Source organism: Erigeron canadensis, chromosome 7 (assembly GCF_010389155.1).
Source record: "Erigeron canadensis isolate Cc75 chromosome 7, C_canadensis_v1, whole genome shotgun sequence".
NCBI lineage: Eukaryota > Viridiplantae > Streptophyta > Magnoliopsida > Asterales > Asteraceae > Erigeron > Erigeron canadensis.
Window position 1 is genome coordinate 25,622,218 of NC_057767.1, and position 21,318 is coordinate 25,643,535.

The following is a 21,318-nucleotide window of genomic DNA, read 5'->3' on the forward strand; positions in this document are numbered from 1 at the left end:
ATGGCATTCAAGTTTAACATGCTTCTTTGTATGGCCATGGTTGCATCCATGGCATTCCATAGCTCGGCACAGGTATTTACGCATGTGGTAGGAGATACCGCGGGATGGAATAAACCTTCCATCCCGACCCTGTATGCTGACTGGGCGGGCTCGCAAATCTTTGAAGTAAATGACATATTGAAGTTTAACTTTAAAACCGGAGAAGAGGATCTTGGAGAAGTCTCTAAGCAAGGATATGATCAATGCAACAACCACGGCCTTGTCAACTACATCAAAGAAGGTCCTGCTAACATCACTTTGACCGAACCTGGACCACATTACTTCGTTTGTTTGGTTGGAGATCATTGTGAAGCTGGTCAGAAATTAAATCAAATGAAACGTTTTGCCAACAAAGCTAAAATATATAACAACTAGCTAATCAACCCGGGTTTAACCCAGACATTTTAACTAAAATTTAAAAGCAAAAAAAATCTTTAAAAGTGTATATAATTTTTGTTATTGATATATTATAACTCGGCTTGAAAATATTAAATTGATTAACACAATAGCTTATAAATATTAGTACCTCGCTATAAAAGCGTGAACAAATGAGGTGTTACAAAATAATTATCAAAGTCCATACTAAAAAGTGTGAACTTTTAGTTCTACACACTTTTTTGTGTGTAGAAATTTATACACACTTTTATTTCTATATATTTTTACACACAAAAAAACATGACAAAATTTTTAATTTGTTCACACTCATTAAAAGTGTGAACAAATGCAGTATTGTTTGTAGTGTCTGTTGCATTAACAAAACATAAAAAGACATTTCATGATATTATATTAAAAAGAATTTACTTTGTTTCTTATAAAAGAATAAATTTGTAGACATCATAATATTTTAAAACATTTTAAAAATATTTAATGGGATATTTACTTTTTTGTGTGAAAAAATTTATACACACTATTATTTTTATATATTTTTACACACAAAAAAGCGTGACAAAATTTTTAATTTATTCATACTCATTGAACAAATGCAGTATTGTTTGTAGTGCATATTGCATTAACAAAACATAAAAAGACATTTCATGATATTATATTAAAAATAATTTACTTTGTTTTTAATAAAAGAACAAATTGTAGACATCATAAATAAAATAAAACATTTTGAAGATATTTAATGGGCTATTTATCTTTAAAAAGATTATTAACTAAATATGACATCATAAATAGAATAAAAATATTTTGAAAAAATTTATTAACATGACACATTATAATTGTTTCTAAAAATAGTTTAAAAAACAATCCTTTTTTATTATATATAAAGATATGCCAATATGTTATACCAAACAAAAACTAAAAAATCAAAAAGTAGTCACAACTTTTACAAGCCATTACATTACATTTTGTAAATTCTGAAGCATTACATTTTTTTTTATTTAAATTCATTTTGACACATCAACTTTTTTTTTCTTTTCTATTTTTCATAAAATTATATGTTTTCATCCCATGAACTCAGATTACCTATATGGGAGGGTGGGGACGTGGGGTTTCAATATGTTACCGTATTCACGAATGCGATGAATGCAAATACTTCATAAATCAAATTAAACACTATGTCTAATATCTAATACTATCTTATAAAGCATTTTGCCATTTTTTTAAATCTCTTTAAGTAATTGAACTACCTAAATTACCCACCTTCTTTATTCACTGATTTAAACATCTCTACCTAATATACATATAATACCCTTAAATCTCAATCATTCATTTTTTCTCTCTCCTCAAATCTCAACCACTCATTTTTTTTTCTCTCCTCCAGAAATCATTTTATTCCTCTAATTCATTCAAAATTTTTTATCTCAAAAACCATATATCGATAAATTATAACATTTGTACGAGTGTTCTTAACATTTCACACTCTTTCATTAGAGATGTCATTCGATATACTTTCAACGAATTTATAAATTTGAGGGCAGAGCCCATACGGTTAAGGCATTTGACTTTCATACTCCATGACTTGACCTATCACCCTCACCATTTCACCGCGCAACGCGCGGACACTATCTCTCGTATTAATATAAGGGAAGGATGCTATATGAAAAATACAAATTTAAGGGTGCGTTTGGTGGCGGAAAACACCATTGTTTTACATTTTTGTTTTCCAATAAAACATGGAAATCAGAAAACGCATACTAATCATAGTTTTCCAGAAAAAATTCTAATGAAAATAGAAACAATGTTTTTTACTTGTTAATGGAAACTTGAAAACATATATATATATATATATTTTTAATTGTTTTCTATTTTTCATTTCCATCTTTTCTCTTAACCCCCCCCCCCCCCCCCCCCCACCCACCACACACACAACTCTAACATGTTTTCTAGTATGATGAAATGTAAAATGAAAATAGCATTTTCTAATAGTTACGGAAGACACCGTTGTTTTCCATGAAAACATGAAAAACAGAAAATGCATTCAAATTATAGTTTTCCAAAAATATTTTCTAAGAAACTAGGATACGCCAATTTTCATTTTTCTATGAAAAATTAGAAAACAATTTTTTATTGTTTTTCACTTTTCATTTTTTATTTTCTAAATTTTAAAAACCTCTAATTATATTAACTTTTTCCCTACGCCCTCGTCCATATCCCCGTCACCCCTTGCCCCACCCCCGTCACCCTCTGCCCCACCCCACTCTCAACCTCCCACTTAACCAAGTATATCATAACATGTTATTTAATATGGAAAATGAAAATGACATTTTTTAGGTTTTGAACGCGTTTATAAAATTTACATTTGTTTTTTAGAGATGGAAAAGTTATTCCATTTTCTAAAAAGTTAGAAAGAAACTAGAAAATATTTTTTACAAATAAACACGCCCTGAAAGTCTTATTTTTCATATATACTTGCTGAAGTTAATTGATGCAAATTTTTACACATGCACAAAGGGAATGACATAGGATATGATAAGTAAAGACTTATAAAGAACCTACTTAAACACCGCTATAACGTGAATATTACATAATAAAAAATGGATAAATGGGTGGGAACCCTTTGGTCCCATGTACCATTTTGGTATCAGAGCGCACACCGCATTGAACTCATACCCGGTGACTCACTATTCTCACACATAGGTCACTAAATATAGTTTCTCTTCTTGTTTCTGACAAGATTTGAACTTGTAACTTGCAGTCATGTAATGAAACTATTTAGTCCAAAATTAATATTTCAAAGAATAGTTATAAAACATATATATTATAAGAATGTGGTATGGTTCTTAAACATTAACAGTTAACAGTATCATGCTTTACAATCATAGAGTAGTGTATGATAGTCTCAATGGATTAGGCCTTTATCTAAAAGAGATGGCATGCTTATAGAGATTTATACCATACATATGCAAATGTACATCATTTACAAAGGCTTTCGCTGCCTGATTTTAGGTCGGCTTATAATGAAAGTTGTCATTCAGAAGTACAAAAACATGACAATGGCTCAATAGTTATGCGATTACACAAGCATGAAATCTAGCACAAAGCTCCATGAAAAGAAAAGGAGTCCCAGAAACTCTTTGCCAATCTAAAACATACGAATCTGCATTGGCTCTGTATAGCTGATCAGGAAACCACGAATTAAAATGTCAAAACCAAATTTTACAAAAAAATTATAATGAGATATGAGTTCTGCGGAATCTTTTGGTAAATTTTGGCTGTATGGTATTTGGTATAAATTGGATTTCTATGAAAAAAATATTTTATAAATGAGGTAAATGATGTTGTCCCGGCAGATTTTAGATTCAACAAAGCTTAATAAACTAACAGGAAAGGGTTAAGGGATTAGTTTCCTGGAATGTAGGAAACTTTAAACGAATGTCTATAGTAGGAAATAACTAAAGTTGTGTGTACTGTATGTAAACAACTCGAAATAATGTTTATTGTATGTAAGAATTTTGTTTCAACCAATTAAAATCTGACAAGTGGCACCTGTATATGGTTGCCACGTATGTTTTCTTACATACAATAAACATTTTTTCGAGTTGGTTACATATAATACACACAACTTTAGTTTTTTCCTACTATAGATATTCGGTCAAAGATAGTTACATTCCAAGAAACTAATCCTAAGGGTTAAACATGACCTGACCCGTTTTAGGTGTACAAAAACTACACAGTTTGACATCAACCCGTTTTACCCAGTCACCCAACCAACCCAACACCTGCCATTTTGTTACGTCTAATTGTTACTAGTGCTTTTTAACATTTTCAATCTAATCTTCTTGTCACAGTTTGAAAGCCAGTTTTGGATTTGAGACAATTCGTAATGCATCAGTGTTCCTGACCTGAATTTCAAACTTGACATCTTCATACAAGCTGAATTTTTCCTTAAGCGAACTCTTGATCGGTGCATTCCAAGTGGTGTCTTCTCTTAGAGTAAGTTTATGGACACGCATAGGAACGGTATAGCTTCTAACTGCTGGTTTCCACATACATTTTATGTTGTAGGATCCGATCTTCTTCCACCTTACATTTAAGAACTTAAGGAGGGCAAAAACATGTCTCATAGTTTCATGTGGAGATGCACTAGACTGCATTAGTGTAAGATGGGGTAATACGAAAACATCAATGGCATGAATGTCATGGTAATTGGAAATACATAAAATGGATACAGACAATAATCACCTTGAATCCCAGCACCCAGTTGCCATGAACAGGAGGAATTGGCCTTACATAAACTTCGCGACGCTCCATACTTTTGGGTGACTAAAATAATCACATATAACATAAGAGCTATGCAATTAGCACAAATTTTAAAGGTGTTGACTAGAAATGAAAAATTGGGTGTGCCCGGATAATTTGGTAACATCTGAAAACAGGTTTTGTTTTAAATTTAGGGCCAAAATAAGTAAGGTCAGATCGGGCAAACTAGCAGACACATTTTCCCTTGTCTTTTCTTGAACTTTATATATAAAAAATGTGTTAAAATTAGTCAAGAACTATATTACTGCTATGACAATCAAATCTTTATAGAAGAACAGATACTGAAAAGGTTATGTATTATGAATGCTATGGCTTATGGATGACGTTTGAGACCCATGACACATTCACTCCATTTACATTTAAATAACTTCATATTTACCCATTTTACTTGCTAGAGACAAGATTTAACTGAAATCAACCCGTTATAAAGGGGATTAAATCGGCAACTATAGTGTTTGAAACTGATTTGCCATCTTCTCAGAGGATCATGACAGTTAACCAAAACATAACACCGTGCAGAATGTTCAAACATTTTGCTACGGTCTCAAAACGGACATATAACTTTCAGTTTATGATTGCGAAAGAATGGTTTAAGTTACCAAAGATTCTTGAAGATTGTCGTTGTCATAACCATGGCTATTTAAGCTCCTAGTCAACAACATAGAATATGTAACTGTTGCCTGAAGGAAAAATAGAAGAGGCTCATCTTTGTAGTTCAGATGTATCTACTAAAATCAAAATAATCATTTGAGATAGTTTGGTACCTGATTCTGCAACGACTTATTCAACGATGCAATCACTTCTTGAACATTAAAGCCTAAGACACCCATCTCTTCTAGAACTGGAATGTCAATCTTATCAAGTAGATACACATGATTAGATTCATGAAAATGTTTTCCTTAACAATCATATTTCATTGGGTCAATGGGATAGAGTAACAACCTAGTTGTAACAATATATAATTTTATTTTCCAAAAGCACAACCAAATATTGCATAACACTCAGCACAAAACCGTATTGTTGAACCAAGAAAATCCTATATAGCATTTCCTGAATTTGATGACTTTATTACCTCTTTTTCACACCATGGAGTATTGACCAAGTTGACAGCAATGTACTTTGGAAGATCTATTTGAAACCATGGGTGCTTGTATATTTCAGGAATAGATATACGTTTAACTTGATCAACGATGAGCATACGCTTAATTAAATCACGTGCTCCAAGAGACAAGTAACTTGGGCATGCAAATATTCCACTCTGATACCAAGTGAAGTGATATCATGTCAGTATAAGCTTCATTTCTAACTCAATGTATAGTACTATCTTACATACCTTTATCTTTGAATGTAAAACGGACACAATTCCATCATCAAAAGGAAGCGTTCCAGATAAAAGAGCATATAAAACAACCCCACAGCTCCAAATATCAATTTCAGGACCAGCATAAAGGCTTCCCGAGATAACCTACATTAAACATTCATTGTATATTTTCAAAACACTTGACAGATATGTTGGATATTTTAGTATAATTGGGTTAACTTGTTTGATCAGTATTGTCATAATAATACATCATATAGGATTGGTGGTGCGGAGTGCACGCCTATTTGAATTTATTATGACCTTAGGGGCGAAGCCCTTAAGGTACGGGGGTCCGGGGGCAGCGCCCCTGGGAGCGGGGTCCAAGGGGCGGCAGCCCCTGGCGGGGTCCAAGGGGCAGAGCCACTGGCTGGGGTCGAGCTGAGGGACTAAAAATGGCAATTTCGAAACCTTGCAAATAACTGCCTTCTGATGGATTTATACAACCCGTAACAAGATTTCTGATCATTCTTTTTCTTCTTTCTTTCTGGTTCTTTTCTCTCAAATAATAAACACACAGAACGTTCTTAATTCTCTGAATTGTATCCGATTGAATAGTTTGGGTGAACCGCCAAATTGATTCAATCTGAAAGTGATTACACGCCTTTCAGAGTTTGATTATATCCGGTTATCTGTTCGTTATTCACGAATTTCCCCAACAAGATAATGTAAGAGCTGGCCATTTGGAATCATTTACTTAATAGGTTGATATGTTTTGTGCTCTATTTCACATGGGTCAAATCAAAGAGTTAAGCTAAAAGGAGCATGGGTCAAATGGGAAAACATTTTCAAATTTGCTAATATCTATTTTTGATGCATATATGATACAACCTCTTAAGTTGTTTTCTTCAAAGATTTAGATTCTTATTATACTAATGTTGTTTTAGTAAGTATAATCAACGTGTTAATTTTTGTAATCATTATTGTACTAATAATGTTATTATACCGAAACTAAAGGAGCTAGAGGGCCAACCCAAAGAGCCCGTTTAGAGTACTAGGAATGACTTGAATCAGCATTAAACTTTTTGACCCATTACCCAATATGCCCGATCCACCCATCTTCCCACTCCAGTTATATAGAAATCTCACATACCTCTGGAGCAGCATAATTATGGCTTCCACAGCTAGTCTGATGAAAGTGGCCATCTCGCATAATATTAGCTAGTCCAAAATCAGCAACTTTGACATTGCCCTTTGAGTCAAGAAGTAGATTCTCTGGCTTAATATCTCGGTGAACCACCTTGTGAAGGTGGCAACTTTCAACACCTGAAATAATCTACATGGAGTAAAAGGAACAATTCAGCTGCATTCTTTTATAGTTTCTACAGATTTCATGGTTTTAGTCTAGTCATAATTCAAAATACCAGAGGCTACCATTTCAAATAAACTTTTTATGAAAGGGTTGATTTTGGGTTAGATTATCTCTTAGATACAGATAACACAAAAACCATTTGCTTAAAAGAAAGGTGTCAAGGAGGTTAAACGGGTCAAAAGTGTTCCATAGTGTACTTTTAGTACATAGAACCTGTAAATGATCTTCGAATTAATAGAGGACTACTGAAATAATACAAGATTTGTGACTATTTGATACTAATTATATACAAATAAAGGTGTTGAACTTTGGGTGAAAGTGTTCTGGGTCAACCTTGCTTAATATGTACTAAAATCATTTTAGCATTAAAGAGTGACTATTCCTTGCGAGCTGTAGAAAGTTAAATCATCGAGATACCTGCTGAATGAAATGGAGAGCCTCAGCTTCCTCAAGTCTACCTTTTTCAGTAATATGATAAAATAGTTCACCTGAATCCATATACTCCATAATTACAAATATGGCTGGACGAGTCTCTATGACCTCATAAAGGCGAACAATATGTGGATGTGAAAGGAGCCGCATTATATTTATCTCTCGTTTCACTGAAAAACCATTCACAACACCTCAGAGAAAATAAAGTATCAACCAGAATCATCCATCGAATGCCTTTTAACTTTTAAGTATATATTCGAGACAAATGTATGAATAGTTGCCTCAAAAGATGACGTTTGAGGCAAGTCAGTCAACGGAAATGAACAAGAATACCTTTCTCGTCATCTAAATCATTTATAAAATGACGTTCAAGGATTTTGATAGCAACTTTGATCCCACTAAATTTATGTCGGCCTTCTTTAACTATGCCAAATGCTCCAAAACCAAGTGTTCTTCCTAATTTGTAGTTGGATAGAGCTGCTGCTAAGCTTTCCCAGCCACTTGTTCCCTCCATTTTACGACTGCCCATGCTTAATCCAACAAGTTATTTCTACATAACAGAACAATACATGTTTACACTACACTACACAAAGCAGAATATATCATATCATATATGTATAGGCATAAATAATCAAACTAAAAGTACCTTGCAAAATAATGAATTCTTTGATGATGAAGAGTTGACCGAAATGCGCACTGAATACTTTTTCAAGAGATCTCTAACAAATCACTGGTGGAGTGTTACACTTCTATGAACTTGATTTTTCATGAAGCCTCATAGATCTTAAACATTCTATAATTCATCAAAAACAGAGACGAAACCAGAATATTTGTCGAGTGGGCCAAAATAATCAGAATTATTTACACTTTTGATTAAAATCAGAGGTTCAAATACAACTTATACTAAGCTAGAGTTACGAAGAAAAAATTAATCCAACGGTTCAAATAGACCGACTATAGTGTATGTAGCTCCCCCCCTGAACAGAAACATATAAAGTAGCAAGGGAGTATCGATTTCTCATATCTTTAACATAGGAGTTGTAGACCAATATATACAAAAAAGTACAGGAAAAATCATGGGAAAATCCGGTAAAAGAAAAAGGTGCCATGCACAGTACAATACAACATTCAGAATATAAAGACAATAAAATCATATTCTCTGCTTTTTCCTAAAGTTATTATATATATAATTTCTGTCAAAGTCTACTACTAATAAAGCTTATCATGTTCTTTTTTAGCAAATGACAAAGAATCTGTTTTGTTTGGTCGTCCCATCAAATGATGATAACAAAGGTCTTTTATTGTCCCATGTCCTATATTAAACTAATAATGTGGAGCAAAATATTGTTAAAAAGGTTATCTGTTGTATTAATTGATTTTAACTTTTTAGAAAATGATAAACATAGTCCGGGAGTAAATTAAATAGCTTATTATGCGCATAAAATGATGGACATTAGATCATAATCCTAATGTTCAAAAAAAAGATCATAATCCATAAATCTAGTAATTGGTAGAATGTTAAATGTGTATATCATTTACAAATGTAATATCTTTTAAACGCGGTAATGTACGCAAAAAGAATTTCCATTCCTTTACTCCCGTCTCATTGCCTATGTATGTAAGTATGTTCGCATGAATTTACATGAAACTTTATTATTCTACACGCAAATTTGACAATAAAATTTAAAAATATGAAACTGTTTTAATAGAACCTTTTAGATAATCCTTCTTTGTAAATGAGAATTACTAGAAAATGCTGAGACCATTAGTGGAAGGACCGACGGCAATTATATCCTATGTAAGAGTACGTTTACTTGGAAATTTGAGGACTCTTTCGCATCATGCTAACTTAGTACCAGGCCTGTGTAAAAAAAGAACTTCAAATCTCAACTACCTCGTTGGGTGATAGCTTGATGGGGATGGTGTCAAAATAGCCACATAACAAGTTAATACTATTGAAGTAAAAAAGTACATAACAAGTTAATACTATAGAAGTACACTACATCAACCAGACTGTTAAAAAATTAGAGAACAAAGCGACAAACTGAATTGCCCGTTTAGCAATATTTTACCCATCGAATTGTAATTAGAATATGATGTCGCTCATAATGAGCCCTGTTCAGAATAGCAAGTTATGCATTCATCAATGACTTGGCAAAAGCTTCAAAGCATCGAGCTAACATGTAAGCTAAAACTACAATGCAATTCCATATGGGAGTGTTGCATTTGCATTTGATTAAACTTAAAAGAGCAGAATTTAAGTTCAAAATACACATTCTGAAAGTCAAGTTAAAGATGAGGTAAACAGAGATCTTCCAACAATTAGTTAATTACAATCACCAACCACCACTACGTCCACCACCGCGACCACTATCACGGCCACCACCAGACCATCCACCACGGCCACGGCCACCATCACGACCACCACCAGACCATCCACCACGGCCACGACCACCATCACGGCCACCGCCACGGCCACCACTGGACCATCCTGAATTATCTGCATCGCCATCACCTGAACCAAAAGCATTGTTATTCTTCTGCCCCCAACTGCCACCACCGCCACCAGACCATCCACCACTAGCTCCTCCTTCAGACTGTGTTGTGTTTTTCTGGCTACTTCCCCAACCACTTTTATCTGCATCCTTATTGGCATCACCAAAACCAGAAGTGTTACCAGTTTTTTGCCCCCAACTGCCACCACCAGACCATCCACCACTTCCTCCCGATTCAGGTTGCTCTGTGCTTTTCTTGTTGCCGCCCCATCCACTACTATCTCCTTCCCTGTTAGCATCACCAAAACCAGAAGCACCACTATTCTTCTGACCCCAACTGCTACCGCCTCCACCACTTGCACCACCACCCGACCATCCACCACTTCCTCCAGTTTCACTGGTCTTCTTGCCACCCCACCCACCACTACCTGCATCCACGTCAGCATTACCTGAATCGGAAGCACCAATATTTTTCTTTCCCCAACTTCCACCACCTCCTCCACCTCCTCCACCTGCACCACCACTAGACCACCCACCACTTCCACCTGCTTCGGTCTTCTTACCACCACCCCAACCCGTGTTACCTGCATCCACATTGGCGTCACCCGAACAAGTAACAGTATCCTCCTTCCCCCAACCTCCTCCACCAGCACCGCCAGCAGACCATCCGCCACTCCCTCCGGCTTCACTTGTCTTTTTACTAGCACCCCACCCGTCACTACCTGCATCCAAATTGGCATCACCTGAACCAGAAGCGTCACTATTCTTCTTCCCCCAGCTTCCACCGCCACCACCACCAGCAGACCATCCACCAGTTCCTCCTGCATCAGCGCTCTTCTTACTGCCACCCCACCCAGAATTATCATCTGCTTTGGTATCATCTGAACCAGAAGCTTCACTGTTTTTCTTCCCCCAACTTCCACCACCGCCACTAGACCATCCACCGCCACCTTCAGCTTCAGTACTCTTCTTACTACCACCCCACCCACCACTACCTGGATCCACATTATCATCAGCATCGCTATTCTTCTTGCCCCAACTGCTACCACCTCCTCCACCACTTCCACCACCACCCCAGCTGCTACCCCCACCAGCATCACCACTGCCACCACCACCCCAGCTGCTACCACCACCGCCGCCACTCCCCCAGCCACCAGCAGAAGCATCTTGTGAATCATCTTTAGAACCCCACGTTTGACCACCTCCATAACCCGAATCCTGATTTTCACTGTCATCATCATTGCCTCTTCCTCTTCCTCGCCCCCTTCCTCTTCCTCTTCCCCGTCCTCTTCCTCGCCCACGACCACCGCTATCTTGATTGTCAGATCCACCCCAACCACCAGTCGCCTCAGAACGAATCGTTTCACGGGGATCATCAATGTGCTTTTGGAAATACGCTACTAACCGATCAACTTCCTCGAACATATTCTTCCGGAATCTAAACCCTTTTGGGTACAGCCCAATATACTCGTGATGTGTATTGGAAGTCCGTATGTATGTTAAGATGAATGTGCCCGGATGTTCGTGAGATACACCAAAAGAATAAACAATTCTCGAAGGGTGTTCAGATTTTTCCTTCCTCAAAATCTCATCTACCTCAGCTTTTGTCCCATGCTTAAACATTCTGTAACCTAGCATTTTCTTCAGATTAGCTACCAAAGGATCACGATATCGAGAAATTACCTGCAGACAGAAATGTTTAATGAAATAATGTATATAGAAACTTAGAAACTTATATTGCATATCAGTAATTCAGTATATAAATTTTAGAAACTGACCTCATCAAGATCTGCAAATACATCCTCTCCTATTTTTAGTGTTTTCCCAAGGCGAAGCAAGCTTGTGATATCCTTGTGATCTTTTTCACCTTCTAGGATGTCCTTGTGAGCATACACCCCATTGTTAACTTTGAGAGTCAATGTTAAATATGACGGTCCACGAGAGCTAGGACGGAGGAGACTCTCACCAGGTTCTTTCTCGGACAACAACTATAAAAACAAGTGTATATATATATATATCAGCAACAAAAAGTAATTATAATGACACAGTTATACGAGTAAAGAATGATTACACTAACCTCTATTGCCTCATCTATAGTAACATTTTTGAAGTGAGGATGAACAATCATTCTTGGTTTAAAAAGTTTCTTTGTTATATCTTTCAATTTATTAGGCTTTTCATTTCCAGTTACTGAAGTTTCACGAGCTTCATTAAAATAAGGATCCACGGGTTTATCATTCTCAGAAGACCAATTCCTCCTCATGTGACTTTCCTTACAGCTAAGAAAAACCTGGTATCTATCTTTCATGATTGACTTGATTTTACAAGTCAAAGTTTGACCTTCCTTCAACTTATCAGTCAACTCATCATCCTGACAATCATCACTAAAATCTTCCTTGTTAAGCATACCACTCAACCCCGAATCAAGACTACATATTGCCCTCTGGGGTAGCACCCGGCGAACTGTGACCCTCACAATTCTTCCTTCAGAAAGAGTGTTATCTGTCTCTCCTGAAATCATGGAAAACTCTTCATCTTGGCTCGGTTCCACGAATTCTCTTCGACATTCCTGAAAACCATGCATCAGCTCAAGTTTTATAAGACCAATTGTGTCTTTCTTATTTTCCAGTTTCTTGGATTTGGCGTATGTATCTACTTCGAGACTCTTCAATAGATTAGGGTTTTGTCTCACATGCTCCAAAGCCATCTCGATCGTATCATCATCCTCATCATCGATGACATCTTCATTTACATCTGCACGATAAATATCTTTAGCTAACTCCTGTGCATGACAATATGCTTCTGGGTGGATTCTTGTATCGTCCAATAACTCAATCAACTGACTGCTACTCACAGCATTTCCGATTCGCCGAACACGTAAGAAACCAACAACATTTATGAAAACTTTCCTACCAAGACCATGGTTTAATAAGTCCTTTCGAGTGTATATAGAGCCAGACCGCACCAACGAACGTTGTAAAGAAGCCGCCTTTGTGGGTCCCAGCCCGGAAATGAACTGTAGGGGAGCAAATAACCATTCGTGACATATAGCCAAATTAATATCAAGCCCAACTTGGTTAGTGACATCCACCATAACTTGTTCAACTATCCTATACTTCTCATCAGAAGTAAGAAAGCTTTCTAAAGCAGTAAGTTTCCAGGAGAGTATTTCCTTCCCTTGCCCACAAAGAGTTGCAGCCATTGCTGATGGATTTTGAAGATAACGTCCAAGGGCAGCAGCACGCTTAACAATCCCTAAAAATGTTAACTCTCAAAAGTTAGAGATACACTGATAAGATCCAAAAGTAGCAGTGAGTAACAGATTACTAATGGGTTCAGTTTAAAATAGGTGACCTGTTATGCAGGTCAAAGTTGGGTGGACATGTTTTGTGGTAAACTATAGTAAAGAATTTTATAGCTAGTGTGTAAGATATGATTACAAATACTATATTATATCAGTGAAGATCCATTATTGACTGACTTGGAAGGGATTGTGGATTAAAAAAAACCTTTTGGTGGCCTTCAACCTCTTTGGTTTTTAACTATTTGTTACATCATATTGATGTTACCAAAAACAAAAAAATCCAGCCCAAAATTAACCCAAGGATCAGTAAATGTGTTAAATTTGGCGCCTCAATAAGATTTCATCAAAGATAAAAACTTAAGGTACTTGCCAGATTGAGATTGAAGCTGCTCTGATGCTATTTCTGAATTTTCATACAAGCGAGGAAGAGACTCGTCACCATATACAATGTTTAGACCATCCATGCCAGAGTCAGCATCAATCACCTTCAGAATAATCTGATAAATAATAACAGAATTAAGTAAATGAGATAAAAACAATCAAATCATAACTGTATATAAGAAGCAACTAGATTAAATCATCAAATGTAACCAGAGGTTGCAATGTCGGTGGGTAGATTATTTTTGTCAAGGATTTAAAAGCTTTTAACATATAATCGATGCGTTCTATAAGATATTAAGATAACAAAGTTATATCCACTCCATGACCTGTTTACCTTCAAGTCAAGTTCCTTAAAGACTAATGTCTTAAAATACCAGCGTACTCAGTTTAGTTGTTAGGCTTGATAAAAGTGATCCATTTTTTTCATTTTATTATTCCATGTTGGTTTATGATTATATAGCAAAATGGAACATGTACACAAGCTTAACGGACTAAATTGGTACCTATCAAAAGTATAATATGTTGAACACTAAAATAAGTGTGTTGCTATTTTAAGACAGTTTCTTAAATGTACCCCCACATGACCTGCTAAATATAATATGACCACAATTTAAGTATCAATATTACCACAACTCATAAAAAGACTTTAAAATATGACTTAAAACAGCTACCTCATATATATCCTCCTTCAGCCGGCTACACGGCACACTCACAGCTCCCAGAACGACAACACTGGGTTTGTGATCTGCCATGAACTTCCAAATGCGTTGTTGATCGTTTTTCTTGCGTTGCTGGTCATTAACACTTTGGCCCCGTACGCTTAAAGATCCAGCAGATAATACATCAAGAACTTCCCCAAAAGAATCCAACATCACAAAGGTGGTTGCTGGCCTGCCAGGACCCCAACAGCATGCCATAACCCTAGGTGGATTTTCAGATGAATTACCATCAAGTCCCTGCTTCTTATACGGTGCTACAGAGACTTTGTTCCAGAGTAATCTTCCATATTCCATCAGCAACCAACTTTTCGCCTTACTGGTTAATAAGGCCCGTGCCTCTTTCTCCATAGAAGGTAAAAGTAAACCATCAAACGAATCTTTAATTATCTGCTTCCGTTGTTCATTCCACAACTGAGAATACTTGTTCACGCCATTATTAAGGTAAGAAACATGGGCATCACTGATCAATTTGTCGTGAATAGGTGTAGGAAGCTTTAAAGAAACTTGGATAAGTTTCTCCTCCTCAGCTTTCTGAATAAGAAGCCATTGTGCATCCTCAAACTTTGTCAGAGGTTTGTCCTTCAACCACTTGATCCCTGCAAATTGATGATGAGCATCTATGGCCAACTTTCCATCAGCAGTTGGACTTGTTGATAATGTTGCATTATCCATAAAGATGCTACGAACATGCTTCCTAACAAACGGCTCACAACTAATCTCAACTGCAGCCTGTAATGAGAAGTAAACATACGCATGTCAAATTAAACAGCTGCAGGTCATGGTGTATATCTTACAGTTGAACTGTAAATTTAAATAGATAGAAAAAAAGAAAGAAAAGAGAGAGAGAGAGAGAGAGAGAGCAGGAAAAATATGTCCAGTGGCCAGAAAAGTAAACACAGGTCAAAAGTCGCCAGAAGTGTAATTTCGCAGCATACAACCTACTGCATTGTGTAATAGAAAAATTATTATTGTAACAAAGAAAAAATTTCCGTAATCATAATTAACAGACACTTGCAAAAATTTGAGTGGGTACTTCGGATCAACCTGACCATCCATCACCAGAAAAAATTTCCGTAATCATAATTAGCAGAAACTTGCAAAAAATTGAGTGGGTGGTTCGGATAAACCTGACCATCCATCACCATATTACTACCCATCATTCATACCATGTGCCTAGCACCTCCAAGCACAACTTGCATCAGTAACCCAACCCACCCGACCCACCCATTTTTCCACCTCAAACTTGTAGCTATCATACCATATGCTTAGCACCTCCAAGCACGGCTTGCGGATTCTCAAAACTTGAGCATGTAAACCTTGATGCCACATCTTCTGGTGTTTCAGTGTCATCCTCTAAATCATCTCTCTGCATACAAGAGTGCATCAGAATAAAATTTCATTCATTATATGACTTAGGTTGAGAAAATTACATACTTACCATTTGTTCAAGGGAAATGAATAATCCAAATTCCTCAGGGGTATAACCAAACTTGTTAACAACTTGCCGCAGTCCAGCTTCACTGCACATGTCATACCTTGATTTTCTCTTTGGTCTTTTATATTCTCCTTCATCCACAACATCACCTGGGGGGAAGTGAAGGTTAAATTTTGAGTCAACATCATCAACTTCCTTTTCAGTCTCGGCTACTTTGAGAGACTTGATAATTGACTCAAAAAACTTCTGATCCAAGTGATTGCGCGTCTCATCATAAATGCTGCGGTCTTCTTCGAATCGCTTGTTGTAATACAGCTGTAGAGCGCTTTTTCGTTTTTGAAGTAATAACCACTTTTTGTCTAACTCCATGATAGTCCAGAGTGCCTGCAAAGATAAACCGCCTCTTCTAAATCTTTCTGTTCATTCCTTACATATGTTTTTAGACAAAATGGACAGGTCAACCAGGTAAAGTAATGGGTCATCATAGGCACGCAGAACAAGTAAATTTTGGTACAGGTCAGGTTGATCTGAAACAGATATTTTCAGAATTTTTAACTTTTCAATATATAAGGGTAGTGGTGTGCAAAACTAAGTCAAAAAACTGTTGAAACCAACAGACCTGAACGATTACCAGTTATGTACAATCCAGTTCTCGGTGCATAATATGGAAAATCTATTTCAAAAAAAATAGTTCTTGGTCGCCTCTGGTCCACAACACAACTGTTGTTTTCGTTAACTTGGGCGAAATTGTTTAGGATAGAAACCAAGCTTGAATCACTAGCCGAAAAGTTTGGATCCAGTTCATCTTTACACCTGGAACCAGACCAGTACCAAACAATTTGGTTTTGACTCCAATACATTTAAACTTCCGATACTTGACCGATATTAGTTCAATCAGGTTTTGGACCGTTGCACCCCGAATGCTTGGAGTGTCAGATATGAATACACAAAATTATATAACTTCAATAGTAATTAAACTTTGACTCTTTGAGTAAAAATACTTTAGAGATCTCATTCATTAAAACTACAATTTTGGAATAATATTACCTGTCAACCTAGTTGACATGTTCCCTTTTAAGAAAATTATTTTCGGCTTTACCATTTTAACCCATTAGAGATAAAAGATAACTCAAATTGACCCATATACATAAAAAAAAATGATTGATATATAATTGCACCTAGTTTTTATCATTACCTTGTGCCACCTCAGAGATGGTTTTTGGTCAGAATCAAATTGATTCTCCAAGTCCTGTACTTCTTGTTCCTTAAACAAGCTTTGGCACTCCTCCTTCCTATACATAGCAATGAATGGCACCTGATAAACGAGAAAACTATAAGCTCCACACATCCCAATAAGGAAAAAAAAAACACTAAGAGTTTAGAATGCAGCGCTTACATCTAGTTTCTCAATATGTACAAGCTCCAAAAACCTCTTAACATCTTCCTTAAGTATTGAGGACTCATTTTCATTTCCTTCTTCAGTTGTTCTGCCTCCATTGGACTTTTTTAGCTGATTGAGAATCCAACTACTCTCTCTATCTATACTTGCATTATCTTTTGGTCGAGGGCCAGTAAGTTCCTCAGATATCTACAACAAAAAAGACTATGATCGACAAAACCAAAAGCCGTACTGCGAACTGGGAAATATATGTTAGCATCGTCACCTGCATCCTTTCAGGAATGTCTGTCTTCAAAATCAGGTCGCTCTTCTTGGTCATGTACTTCTCAGAATTAACGATTGGTTCAAATTCATCTTCAACTTTCGCTTCCTTCGATTCACTGGTTTCGTCAAACTTGCTAACTTTAGTGAGTCCCATGGTGCGAAGGTCATCAAGGTCACGATATACGTCACGAGAAGAAACCCCAGATGCTGATTTGGATTTTTTCTTCTTAACATTATGCCCCCTGCATTGCATGCAAAGCATCAGTGGTGAAACAATTAAGGCCTCAAAACTTATTAAGCAGCAATCACACACCTTGCTGAATCAACATTTTCTTTTATTTCCATATCATCATCTACAATGAAGTCAGCCATTTCATCTTCTTCTGCACTGCCATCTAGAAAAGAACCAAGAAATTGGAAAAAATTTCTGAGAATAACAAAGCTATTAATTTAAACCCAATCAAATGATAAAATATCATATTAAGATTTACCATCATCGGCCCCAAATAAATCATCAAAAACCCCTGATGGTCCTTCATCAGCACCACTTCTTGTTTTCTTCAAACGCTTATAACTTCCCTCCTGACGCAATCGAAAGCAAAAGTCCAGACCCGATTCGGAAAACACAAAACAAGTGCTAGATATATTACTTGAATTATAGAGAGGATCAAAAGTCTTACAGGTTTTGGTCGACGAGATCCAGTGTTTTCTTCGATGAGCTCCAAATCATCATCATCAAGAACCATAGGCCTTCTTGATTCTCTTTGAAATTGGTAAAACAAGAGAACTTAGAAAGAAAAAAAAAGTAATGCAGAAATAAATAATACTATGAAGTAACAAACAAATTTACCTCTTCTTCTTTCTCTTCTTTTGCTTCCCATTATCAAAGTTTGCCTTGTCCTCTTCATCATCATCATCAACATCATTCACTATGAAACCGTCATTCTCAAACTTGTCTAGATCTGTCAATAGCCATAAGCATATTAGAATCTCAAACCAAAAGTGAACATAACTAAGAGAAAAAGTAGATTACAACATCTATGGCAACTTAAGCATGAGAAAAAGGAGACAGCAGAAGGAATATTGTGAACATGTTATCAAAACCTAAAGCAGATTCTTTAACATCAGAGGTCAATTATTGGAAAAATCAACATCGATTAACATAAATGTACTTCTAACAAAGTATAAGAATACAAACATTTACAATACAGATAAAAAGTGGGTAGTGAAGCATCTAAAAGCATAGGATATGACAATTATGCTTACGGGGGTGGTTCCAATTGCTCTTTAAAACAGCTTATGCTTATAAGCAGAAGCTAATAATGATCTGCTTGTAATATGCTTATTCCAGAATACATATTGTAAATAGCTTACATCAACTTAAAATAAGCAAATAAACATAAGCATTTTTCTTCATCCAACAACTTAGGTTGTGTTTGGAACTGCATTTGTAAAACGAATATTGCGCTTGGAAACATATGTTCAAGAAGCGGGCCACAACATGCATTTTCAAAACTACGTTTTCTCTATAGGAAAACAAAAAACGCAAATAATTGTCCCAAAACGCTAATCTAAACATAAAAATGCCAGAAGAAACATGCTTTGATGTAACACGAGAAGTAAACCCTAAAATTCTTTATAATCAGCAAAATAAACATACATATTTGAATACATACATGTTCAGAAATGCATTTGTAAAACTGATATCTGCGCTTCAAAAACATATTTTCAAAAAGCAGGCCTCAATATGCTTTTTTCAAAACTACGTCCCTCAATAACCTTAATCGAAACATAAAAATGCCTTAGGAAACACAAAAAGACATAATAACAATCTTTGATGTAACATGCATAAAACCCTTAAAAACAACAAGTTTTTAAAATCAGCATCCACAAACACAAAATTATACTAATACTAAAACAATAACAAAAAAAAACCCTTAAAATATTTAAAATCAGCAACATATATATGTATACATACATTATATATACATATAATAAATACATATATGTGTTTATATATATATATAGTATAATAATACAAGAAAATTCATACCCTCATCTTCATCTTCGCTATCTTCAAGCTCAACCGTCTCACTTACTTCAACTACAACATCATCAAAACATATGCATATACATACATAAATATGTAAGTAACAAAACTATAAATAAATACAAAGAAAATCTAAAAAAGTGCAAGAAAAATCACCTTCACGTTTAGACATCCGTTTTTTCCGAGCCATTTTTCAATTATTTTAAATACCCAGAATCTTAAATCTTAAATTAAAAAAAGGCCTAAAATTGCAGCCAAAAAAAAAAAAAAATTAAGGGTTTTTCAAGAAAAGTTTTATAAGTGGATTTTTAGTGTGATTTTAAATGCACATTGCATGTATAAGTTATGAAATTAGAAAATAATTTAGAAGAAAAACACTGAAAGATGATTTTCAGGTGGATGCTCAGTGAGACTGAGAACAAAACCCTTAAAAAAATTGATGAATGAAATGACAATAAGTAAATAAATGGAAATGTTTTGAAAGATGCTTCTATACTATTTGTGGAATTGCATTTTCGTCCCTATACTTTGTTACATTTCTATTTTGTATGCTTCAAGTATAAATGAGACTAGCGAACTAGTAAGAAGTCCTAGTAAAATGTTACAAATTTTTGTATTTTAAGTGGCGGCCTGAGTATTCAAACACTCCGGACGATCAAAAAAAATACCCCCTAGCTTCTACTGAATATATAAACAACTTTTTTTTTATAAATGTAGCATTTTAAAAAAAAATTATGTATACATAATAAGATCATAAATTTAGAATTAAATACAATAATAGTTCCTTACCTGATAATTCGTGAAACTCTCTTAATATTTTTCATAACATTAGTTGATTAACTTTTTATAGATTATATATATGTTCTCCAAGATTTCGTTATATATATATATGTATATATATATATATTAAGAATATTTGAAAATTTATGCCATCTTTAAAATTATGTTGCGGCTGAGAATTGGGTTTGAACACCCTCTAAGCCTCCCCTGATTTTACCGTTTATATAACGAGATGTTGCTACGAAAAAGTTGCAATATATTGGTTGAAAACCTAAAAGGGAAAATTAATAAAAACAAAACAAAAAGCTAATAAGTAACTCGTATTTGAAAACTCAAATGGGATGTGATGTGACAGATTCCTAATGCTATTGGGTGTAACGACTAACATGGACGAATCGTAAATCGCAACGCAAACGAGTTACAATTCATAAGGTACATAACGGTAAGGGACGTATACACGAAAGTTTTTACAATATATTGGTTGGAAACACAAAAGAAAGATACGTGCGAAAACCAATAACTAACTCGTAGTTGAAAATCCGAACGTGATTCAATATGACAAAATCCAAATAATGGTTCGAAGGGTACTGTAACAAATAATAAATCGCCATGCACGAGAGTTACTATTCATAAGTCCATCTACA

The 21,318-nt window shown here is 35.5% G+C and overlaps 3 protein-coding genes across 3 annotated transcripts; 1 reads left to right on the plus strand and 2 right to left on the minus strand.

Annotated features, from left to right (window-relative positions):
* LOC122609168 (umecyanin-like) lies at window positions 1-414 on the plus strand. The gene has a single exon (XM_043782226.1). It carries the CDS (start codon window positions 1-3, stop codon window positions 412-414), a length of 414 nt encoding a protein of 137 aa, XP_043638161.1.
* Window positions 415-3,438: 3,024 nt separating this feature from the next.
* On the minus strand, window positions 3,439-8,369 carry LOC122608083 (SNF1-related protein kinase catalytic subunit alpha KIN10-like). Its single transcript, XM_043781170.1, has 10 exons — window positions 8,181-8,369; window positions 7,833-8,017; window positions 7,197-7,379; window positions 6,080-6,211; window positions 5,819-6,004; window positions 5,511-5,600; window positions 5,346-5,426; window positions 4,669-4,749; window positions 4,329-4,574; window positions 3,439-3,602 (listed from the first exon to the last, which is right to left on the minus strand). The coding sequence occupies exons 1-10, from the start codon at window positions 8,359-8,361 to the stop codon at window positions 3,492-3,494; spliced, it is 1,476 nt and encodes a 491-aa protein (XP_043637105.1). The 5' UTR covers window positions 8,362-8,369; the 3' UTR covers window positions 3,439-3,491.
* Window positions 8,370-10,052: 1,683 nt separating this feature from the next.
* On the minus strand, window positions 10,053-20,275 carry LOC122606842 (transcription elongation factor SPT6-like). The gene is made up of 16 exons (XM_043779720.1): window positions 20,051-20,275; window positions 19,898-19,948; window positions 18,695-18,806; window positions 18,525-18,606; window positions 18,336-18,426; window positions 18,158-18,239; window positions 17,846-18,086; window positions 17,578-17,769; window positions 17,377-17,496; window positions 16,185-16,565; window positions 16,005-16,112; window positions 14,699-15,475; window positions 14,017-14,143; window positions 12,420-13,597; window positions 12,121-12,330; window positions 10,053-12,025 (listed from the first exon to the last, which is right to left on the minus strand). Exons 1-16 carry the CDS (start codon window positions 20,082-20,084, stop codon window positions 10,184-10,186), a joined length of 5,628 nt encoding a protein of 1,875 aa, XP_043635655.1. The 5' UTR covers window positions 20,085-20,275; the 3' UTR covers window positions 10,053-10,183.
* Window positions 20,276-21,318: the final 1,043 nt, after the last annotated feature.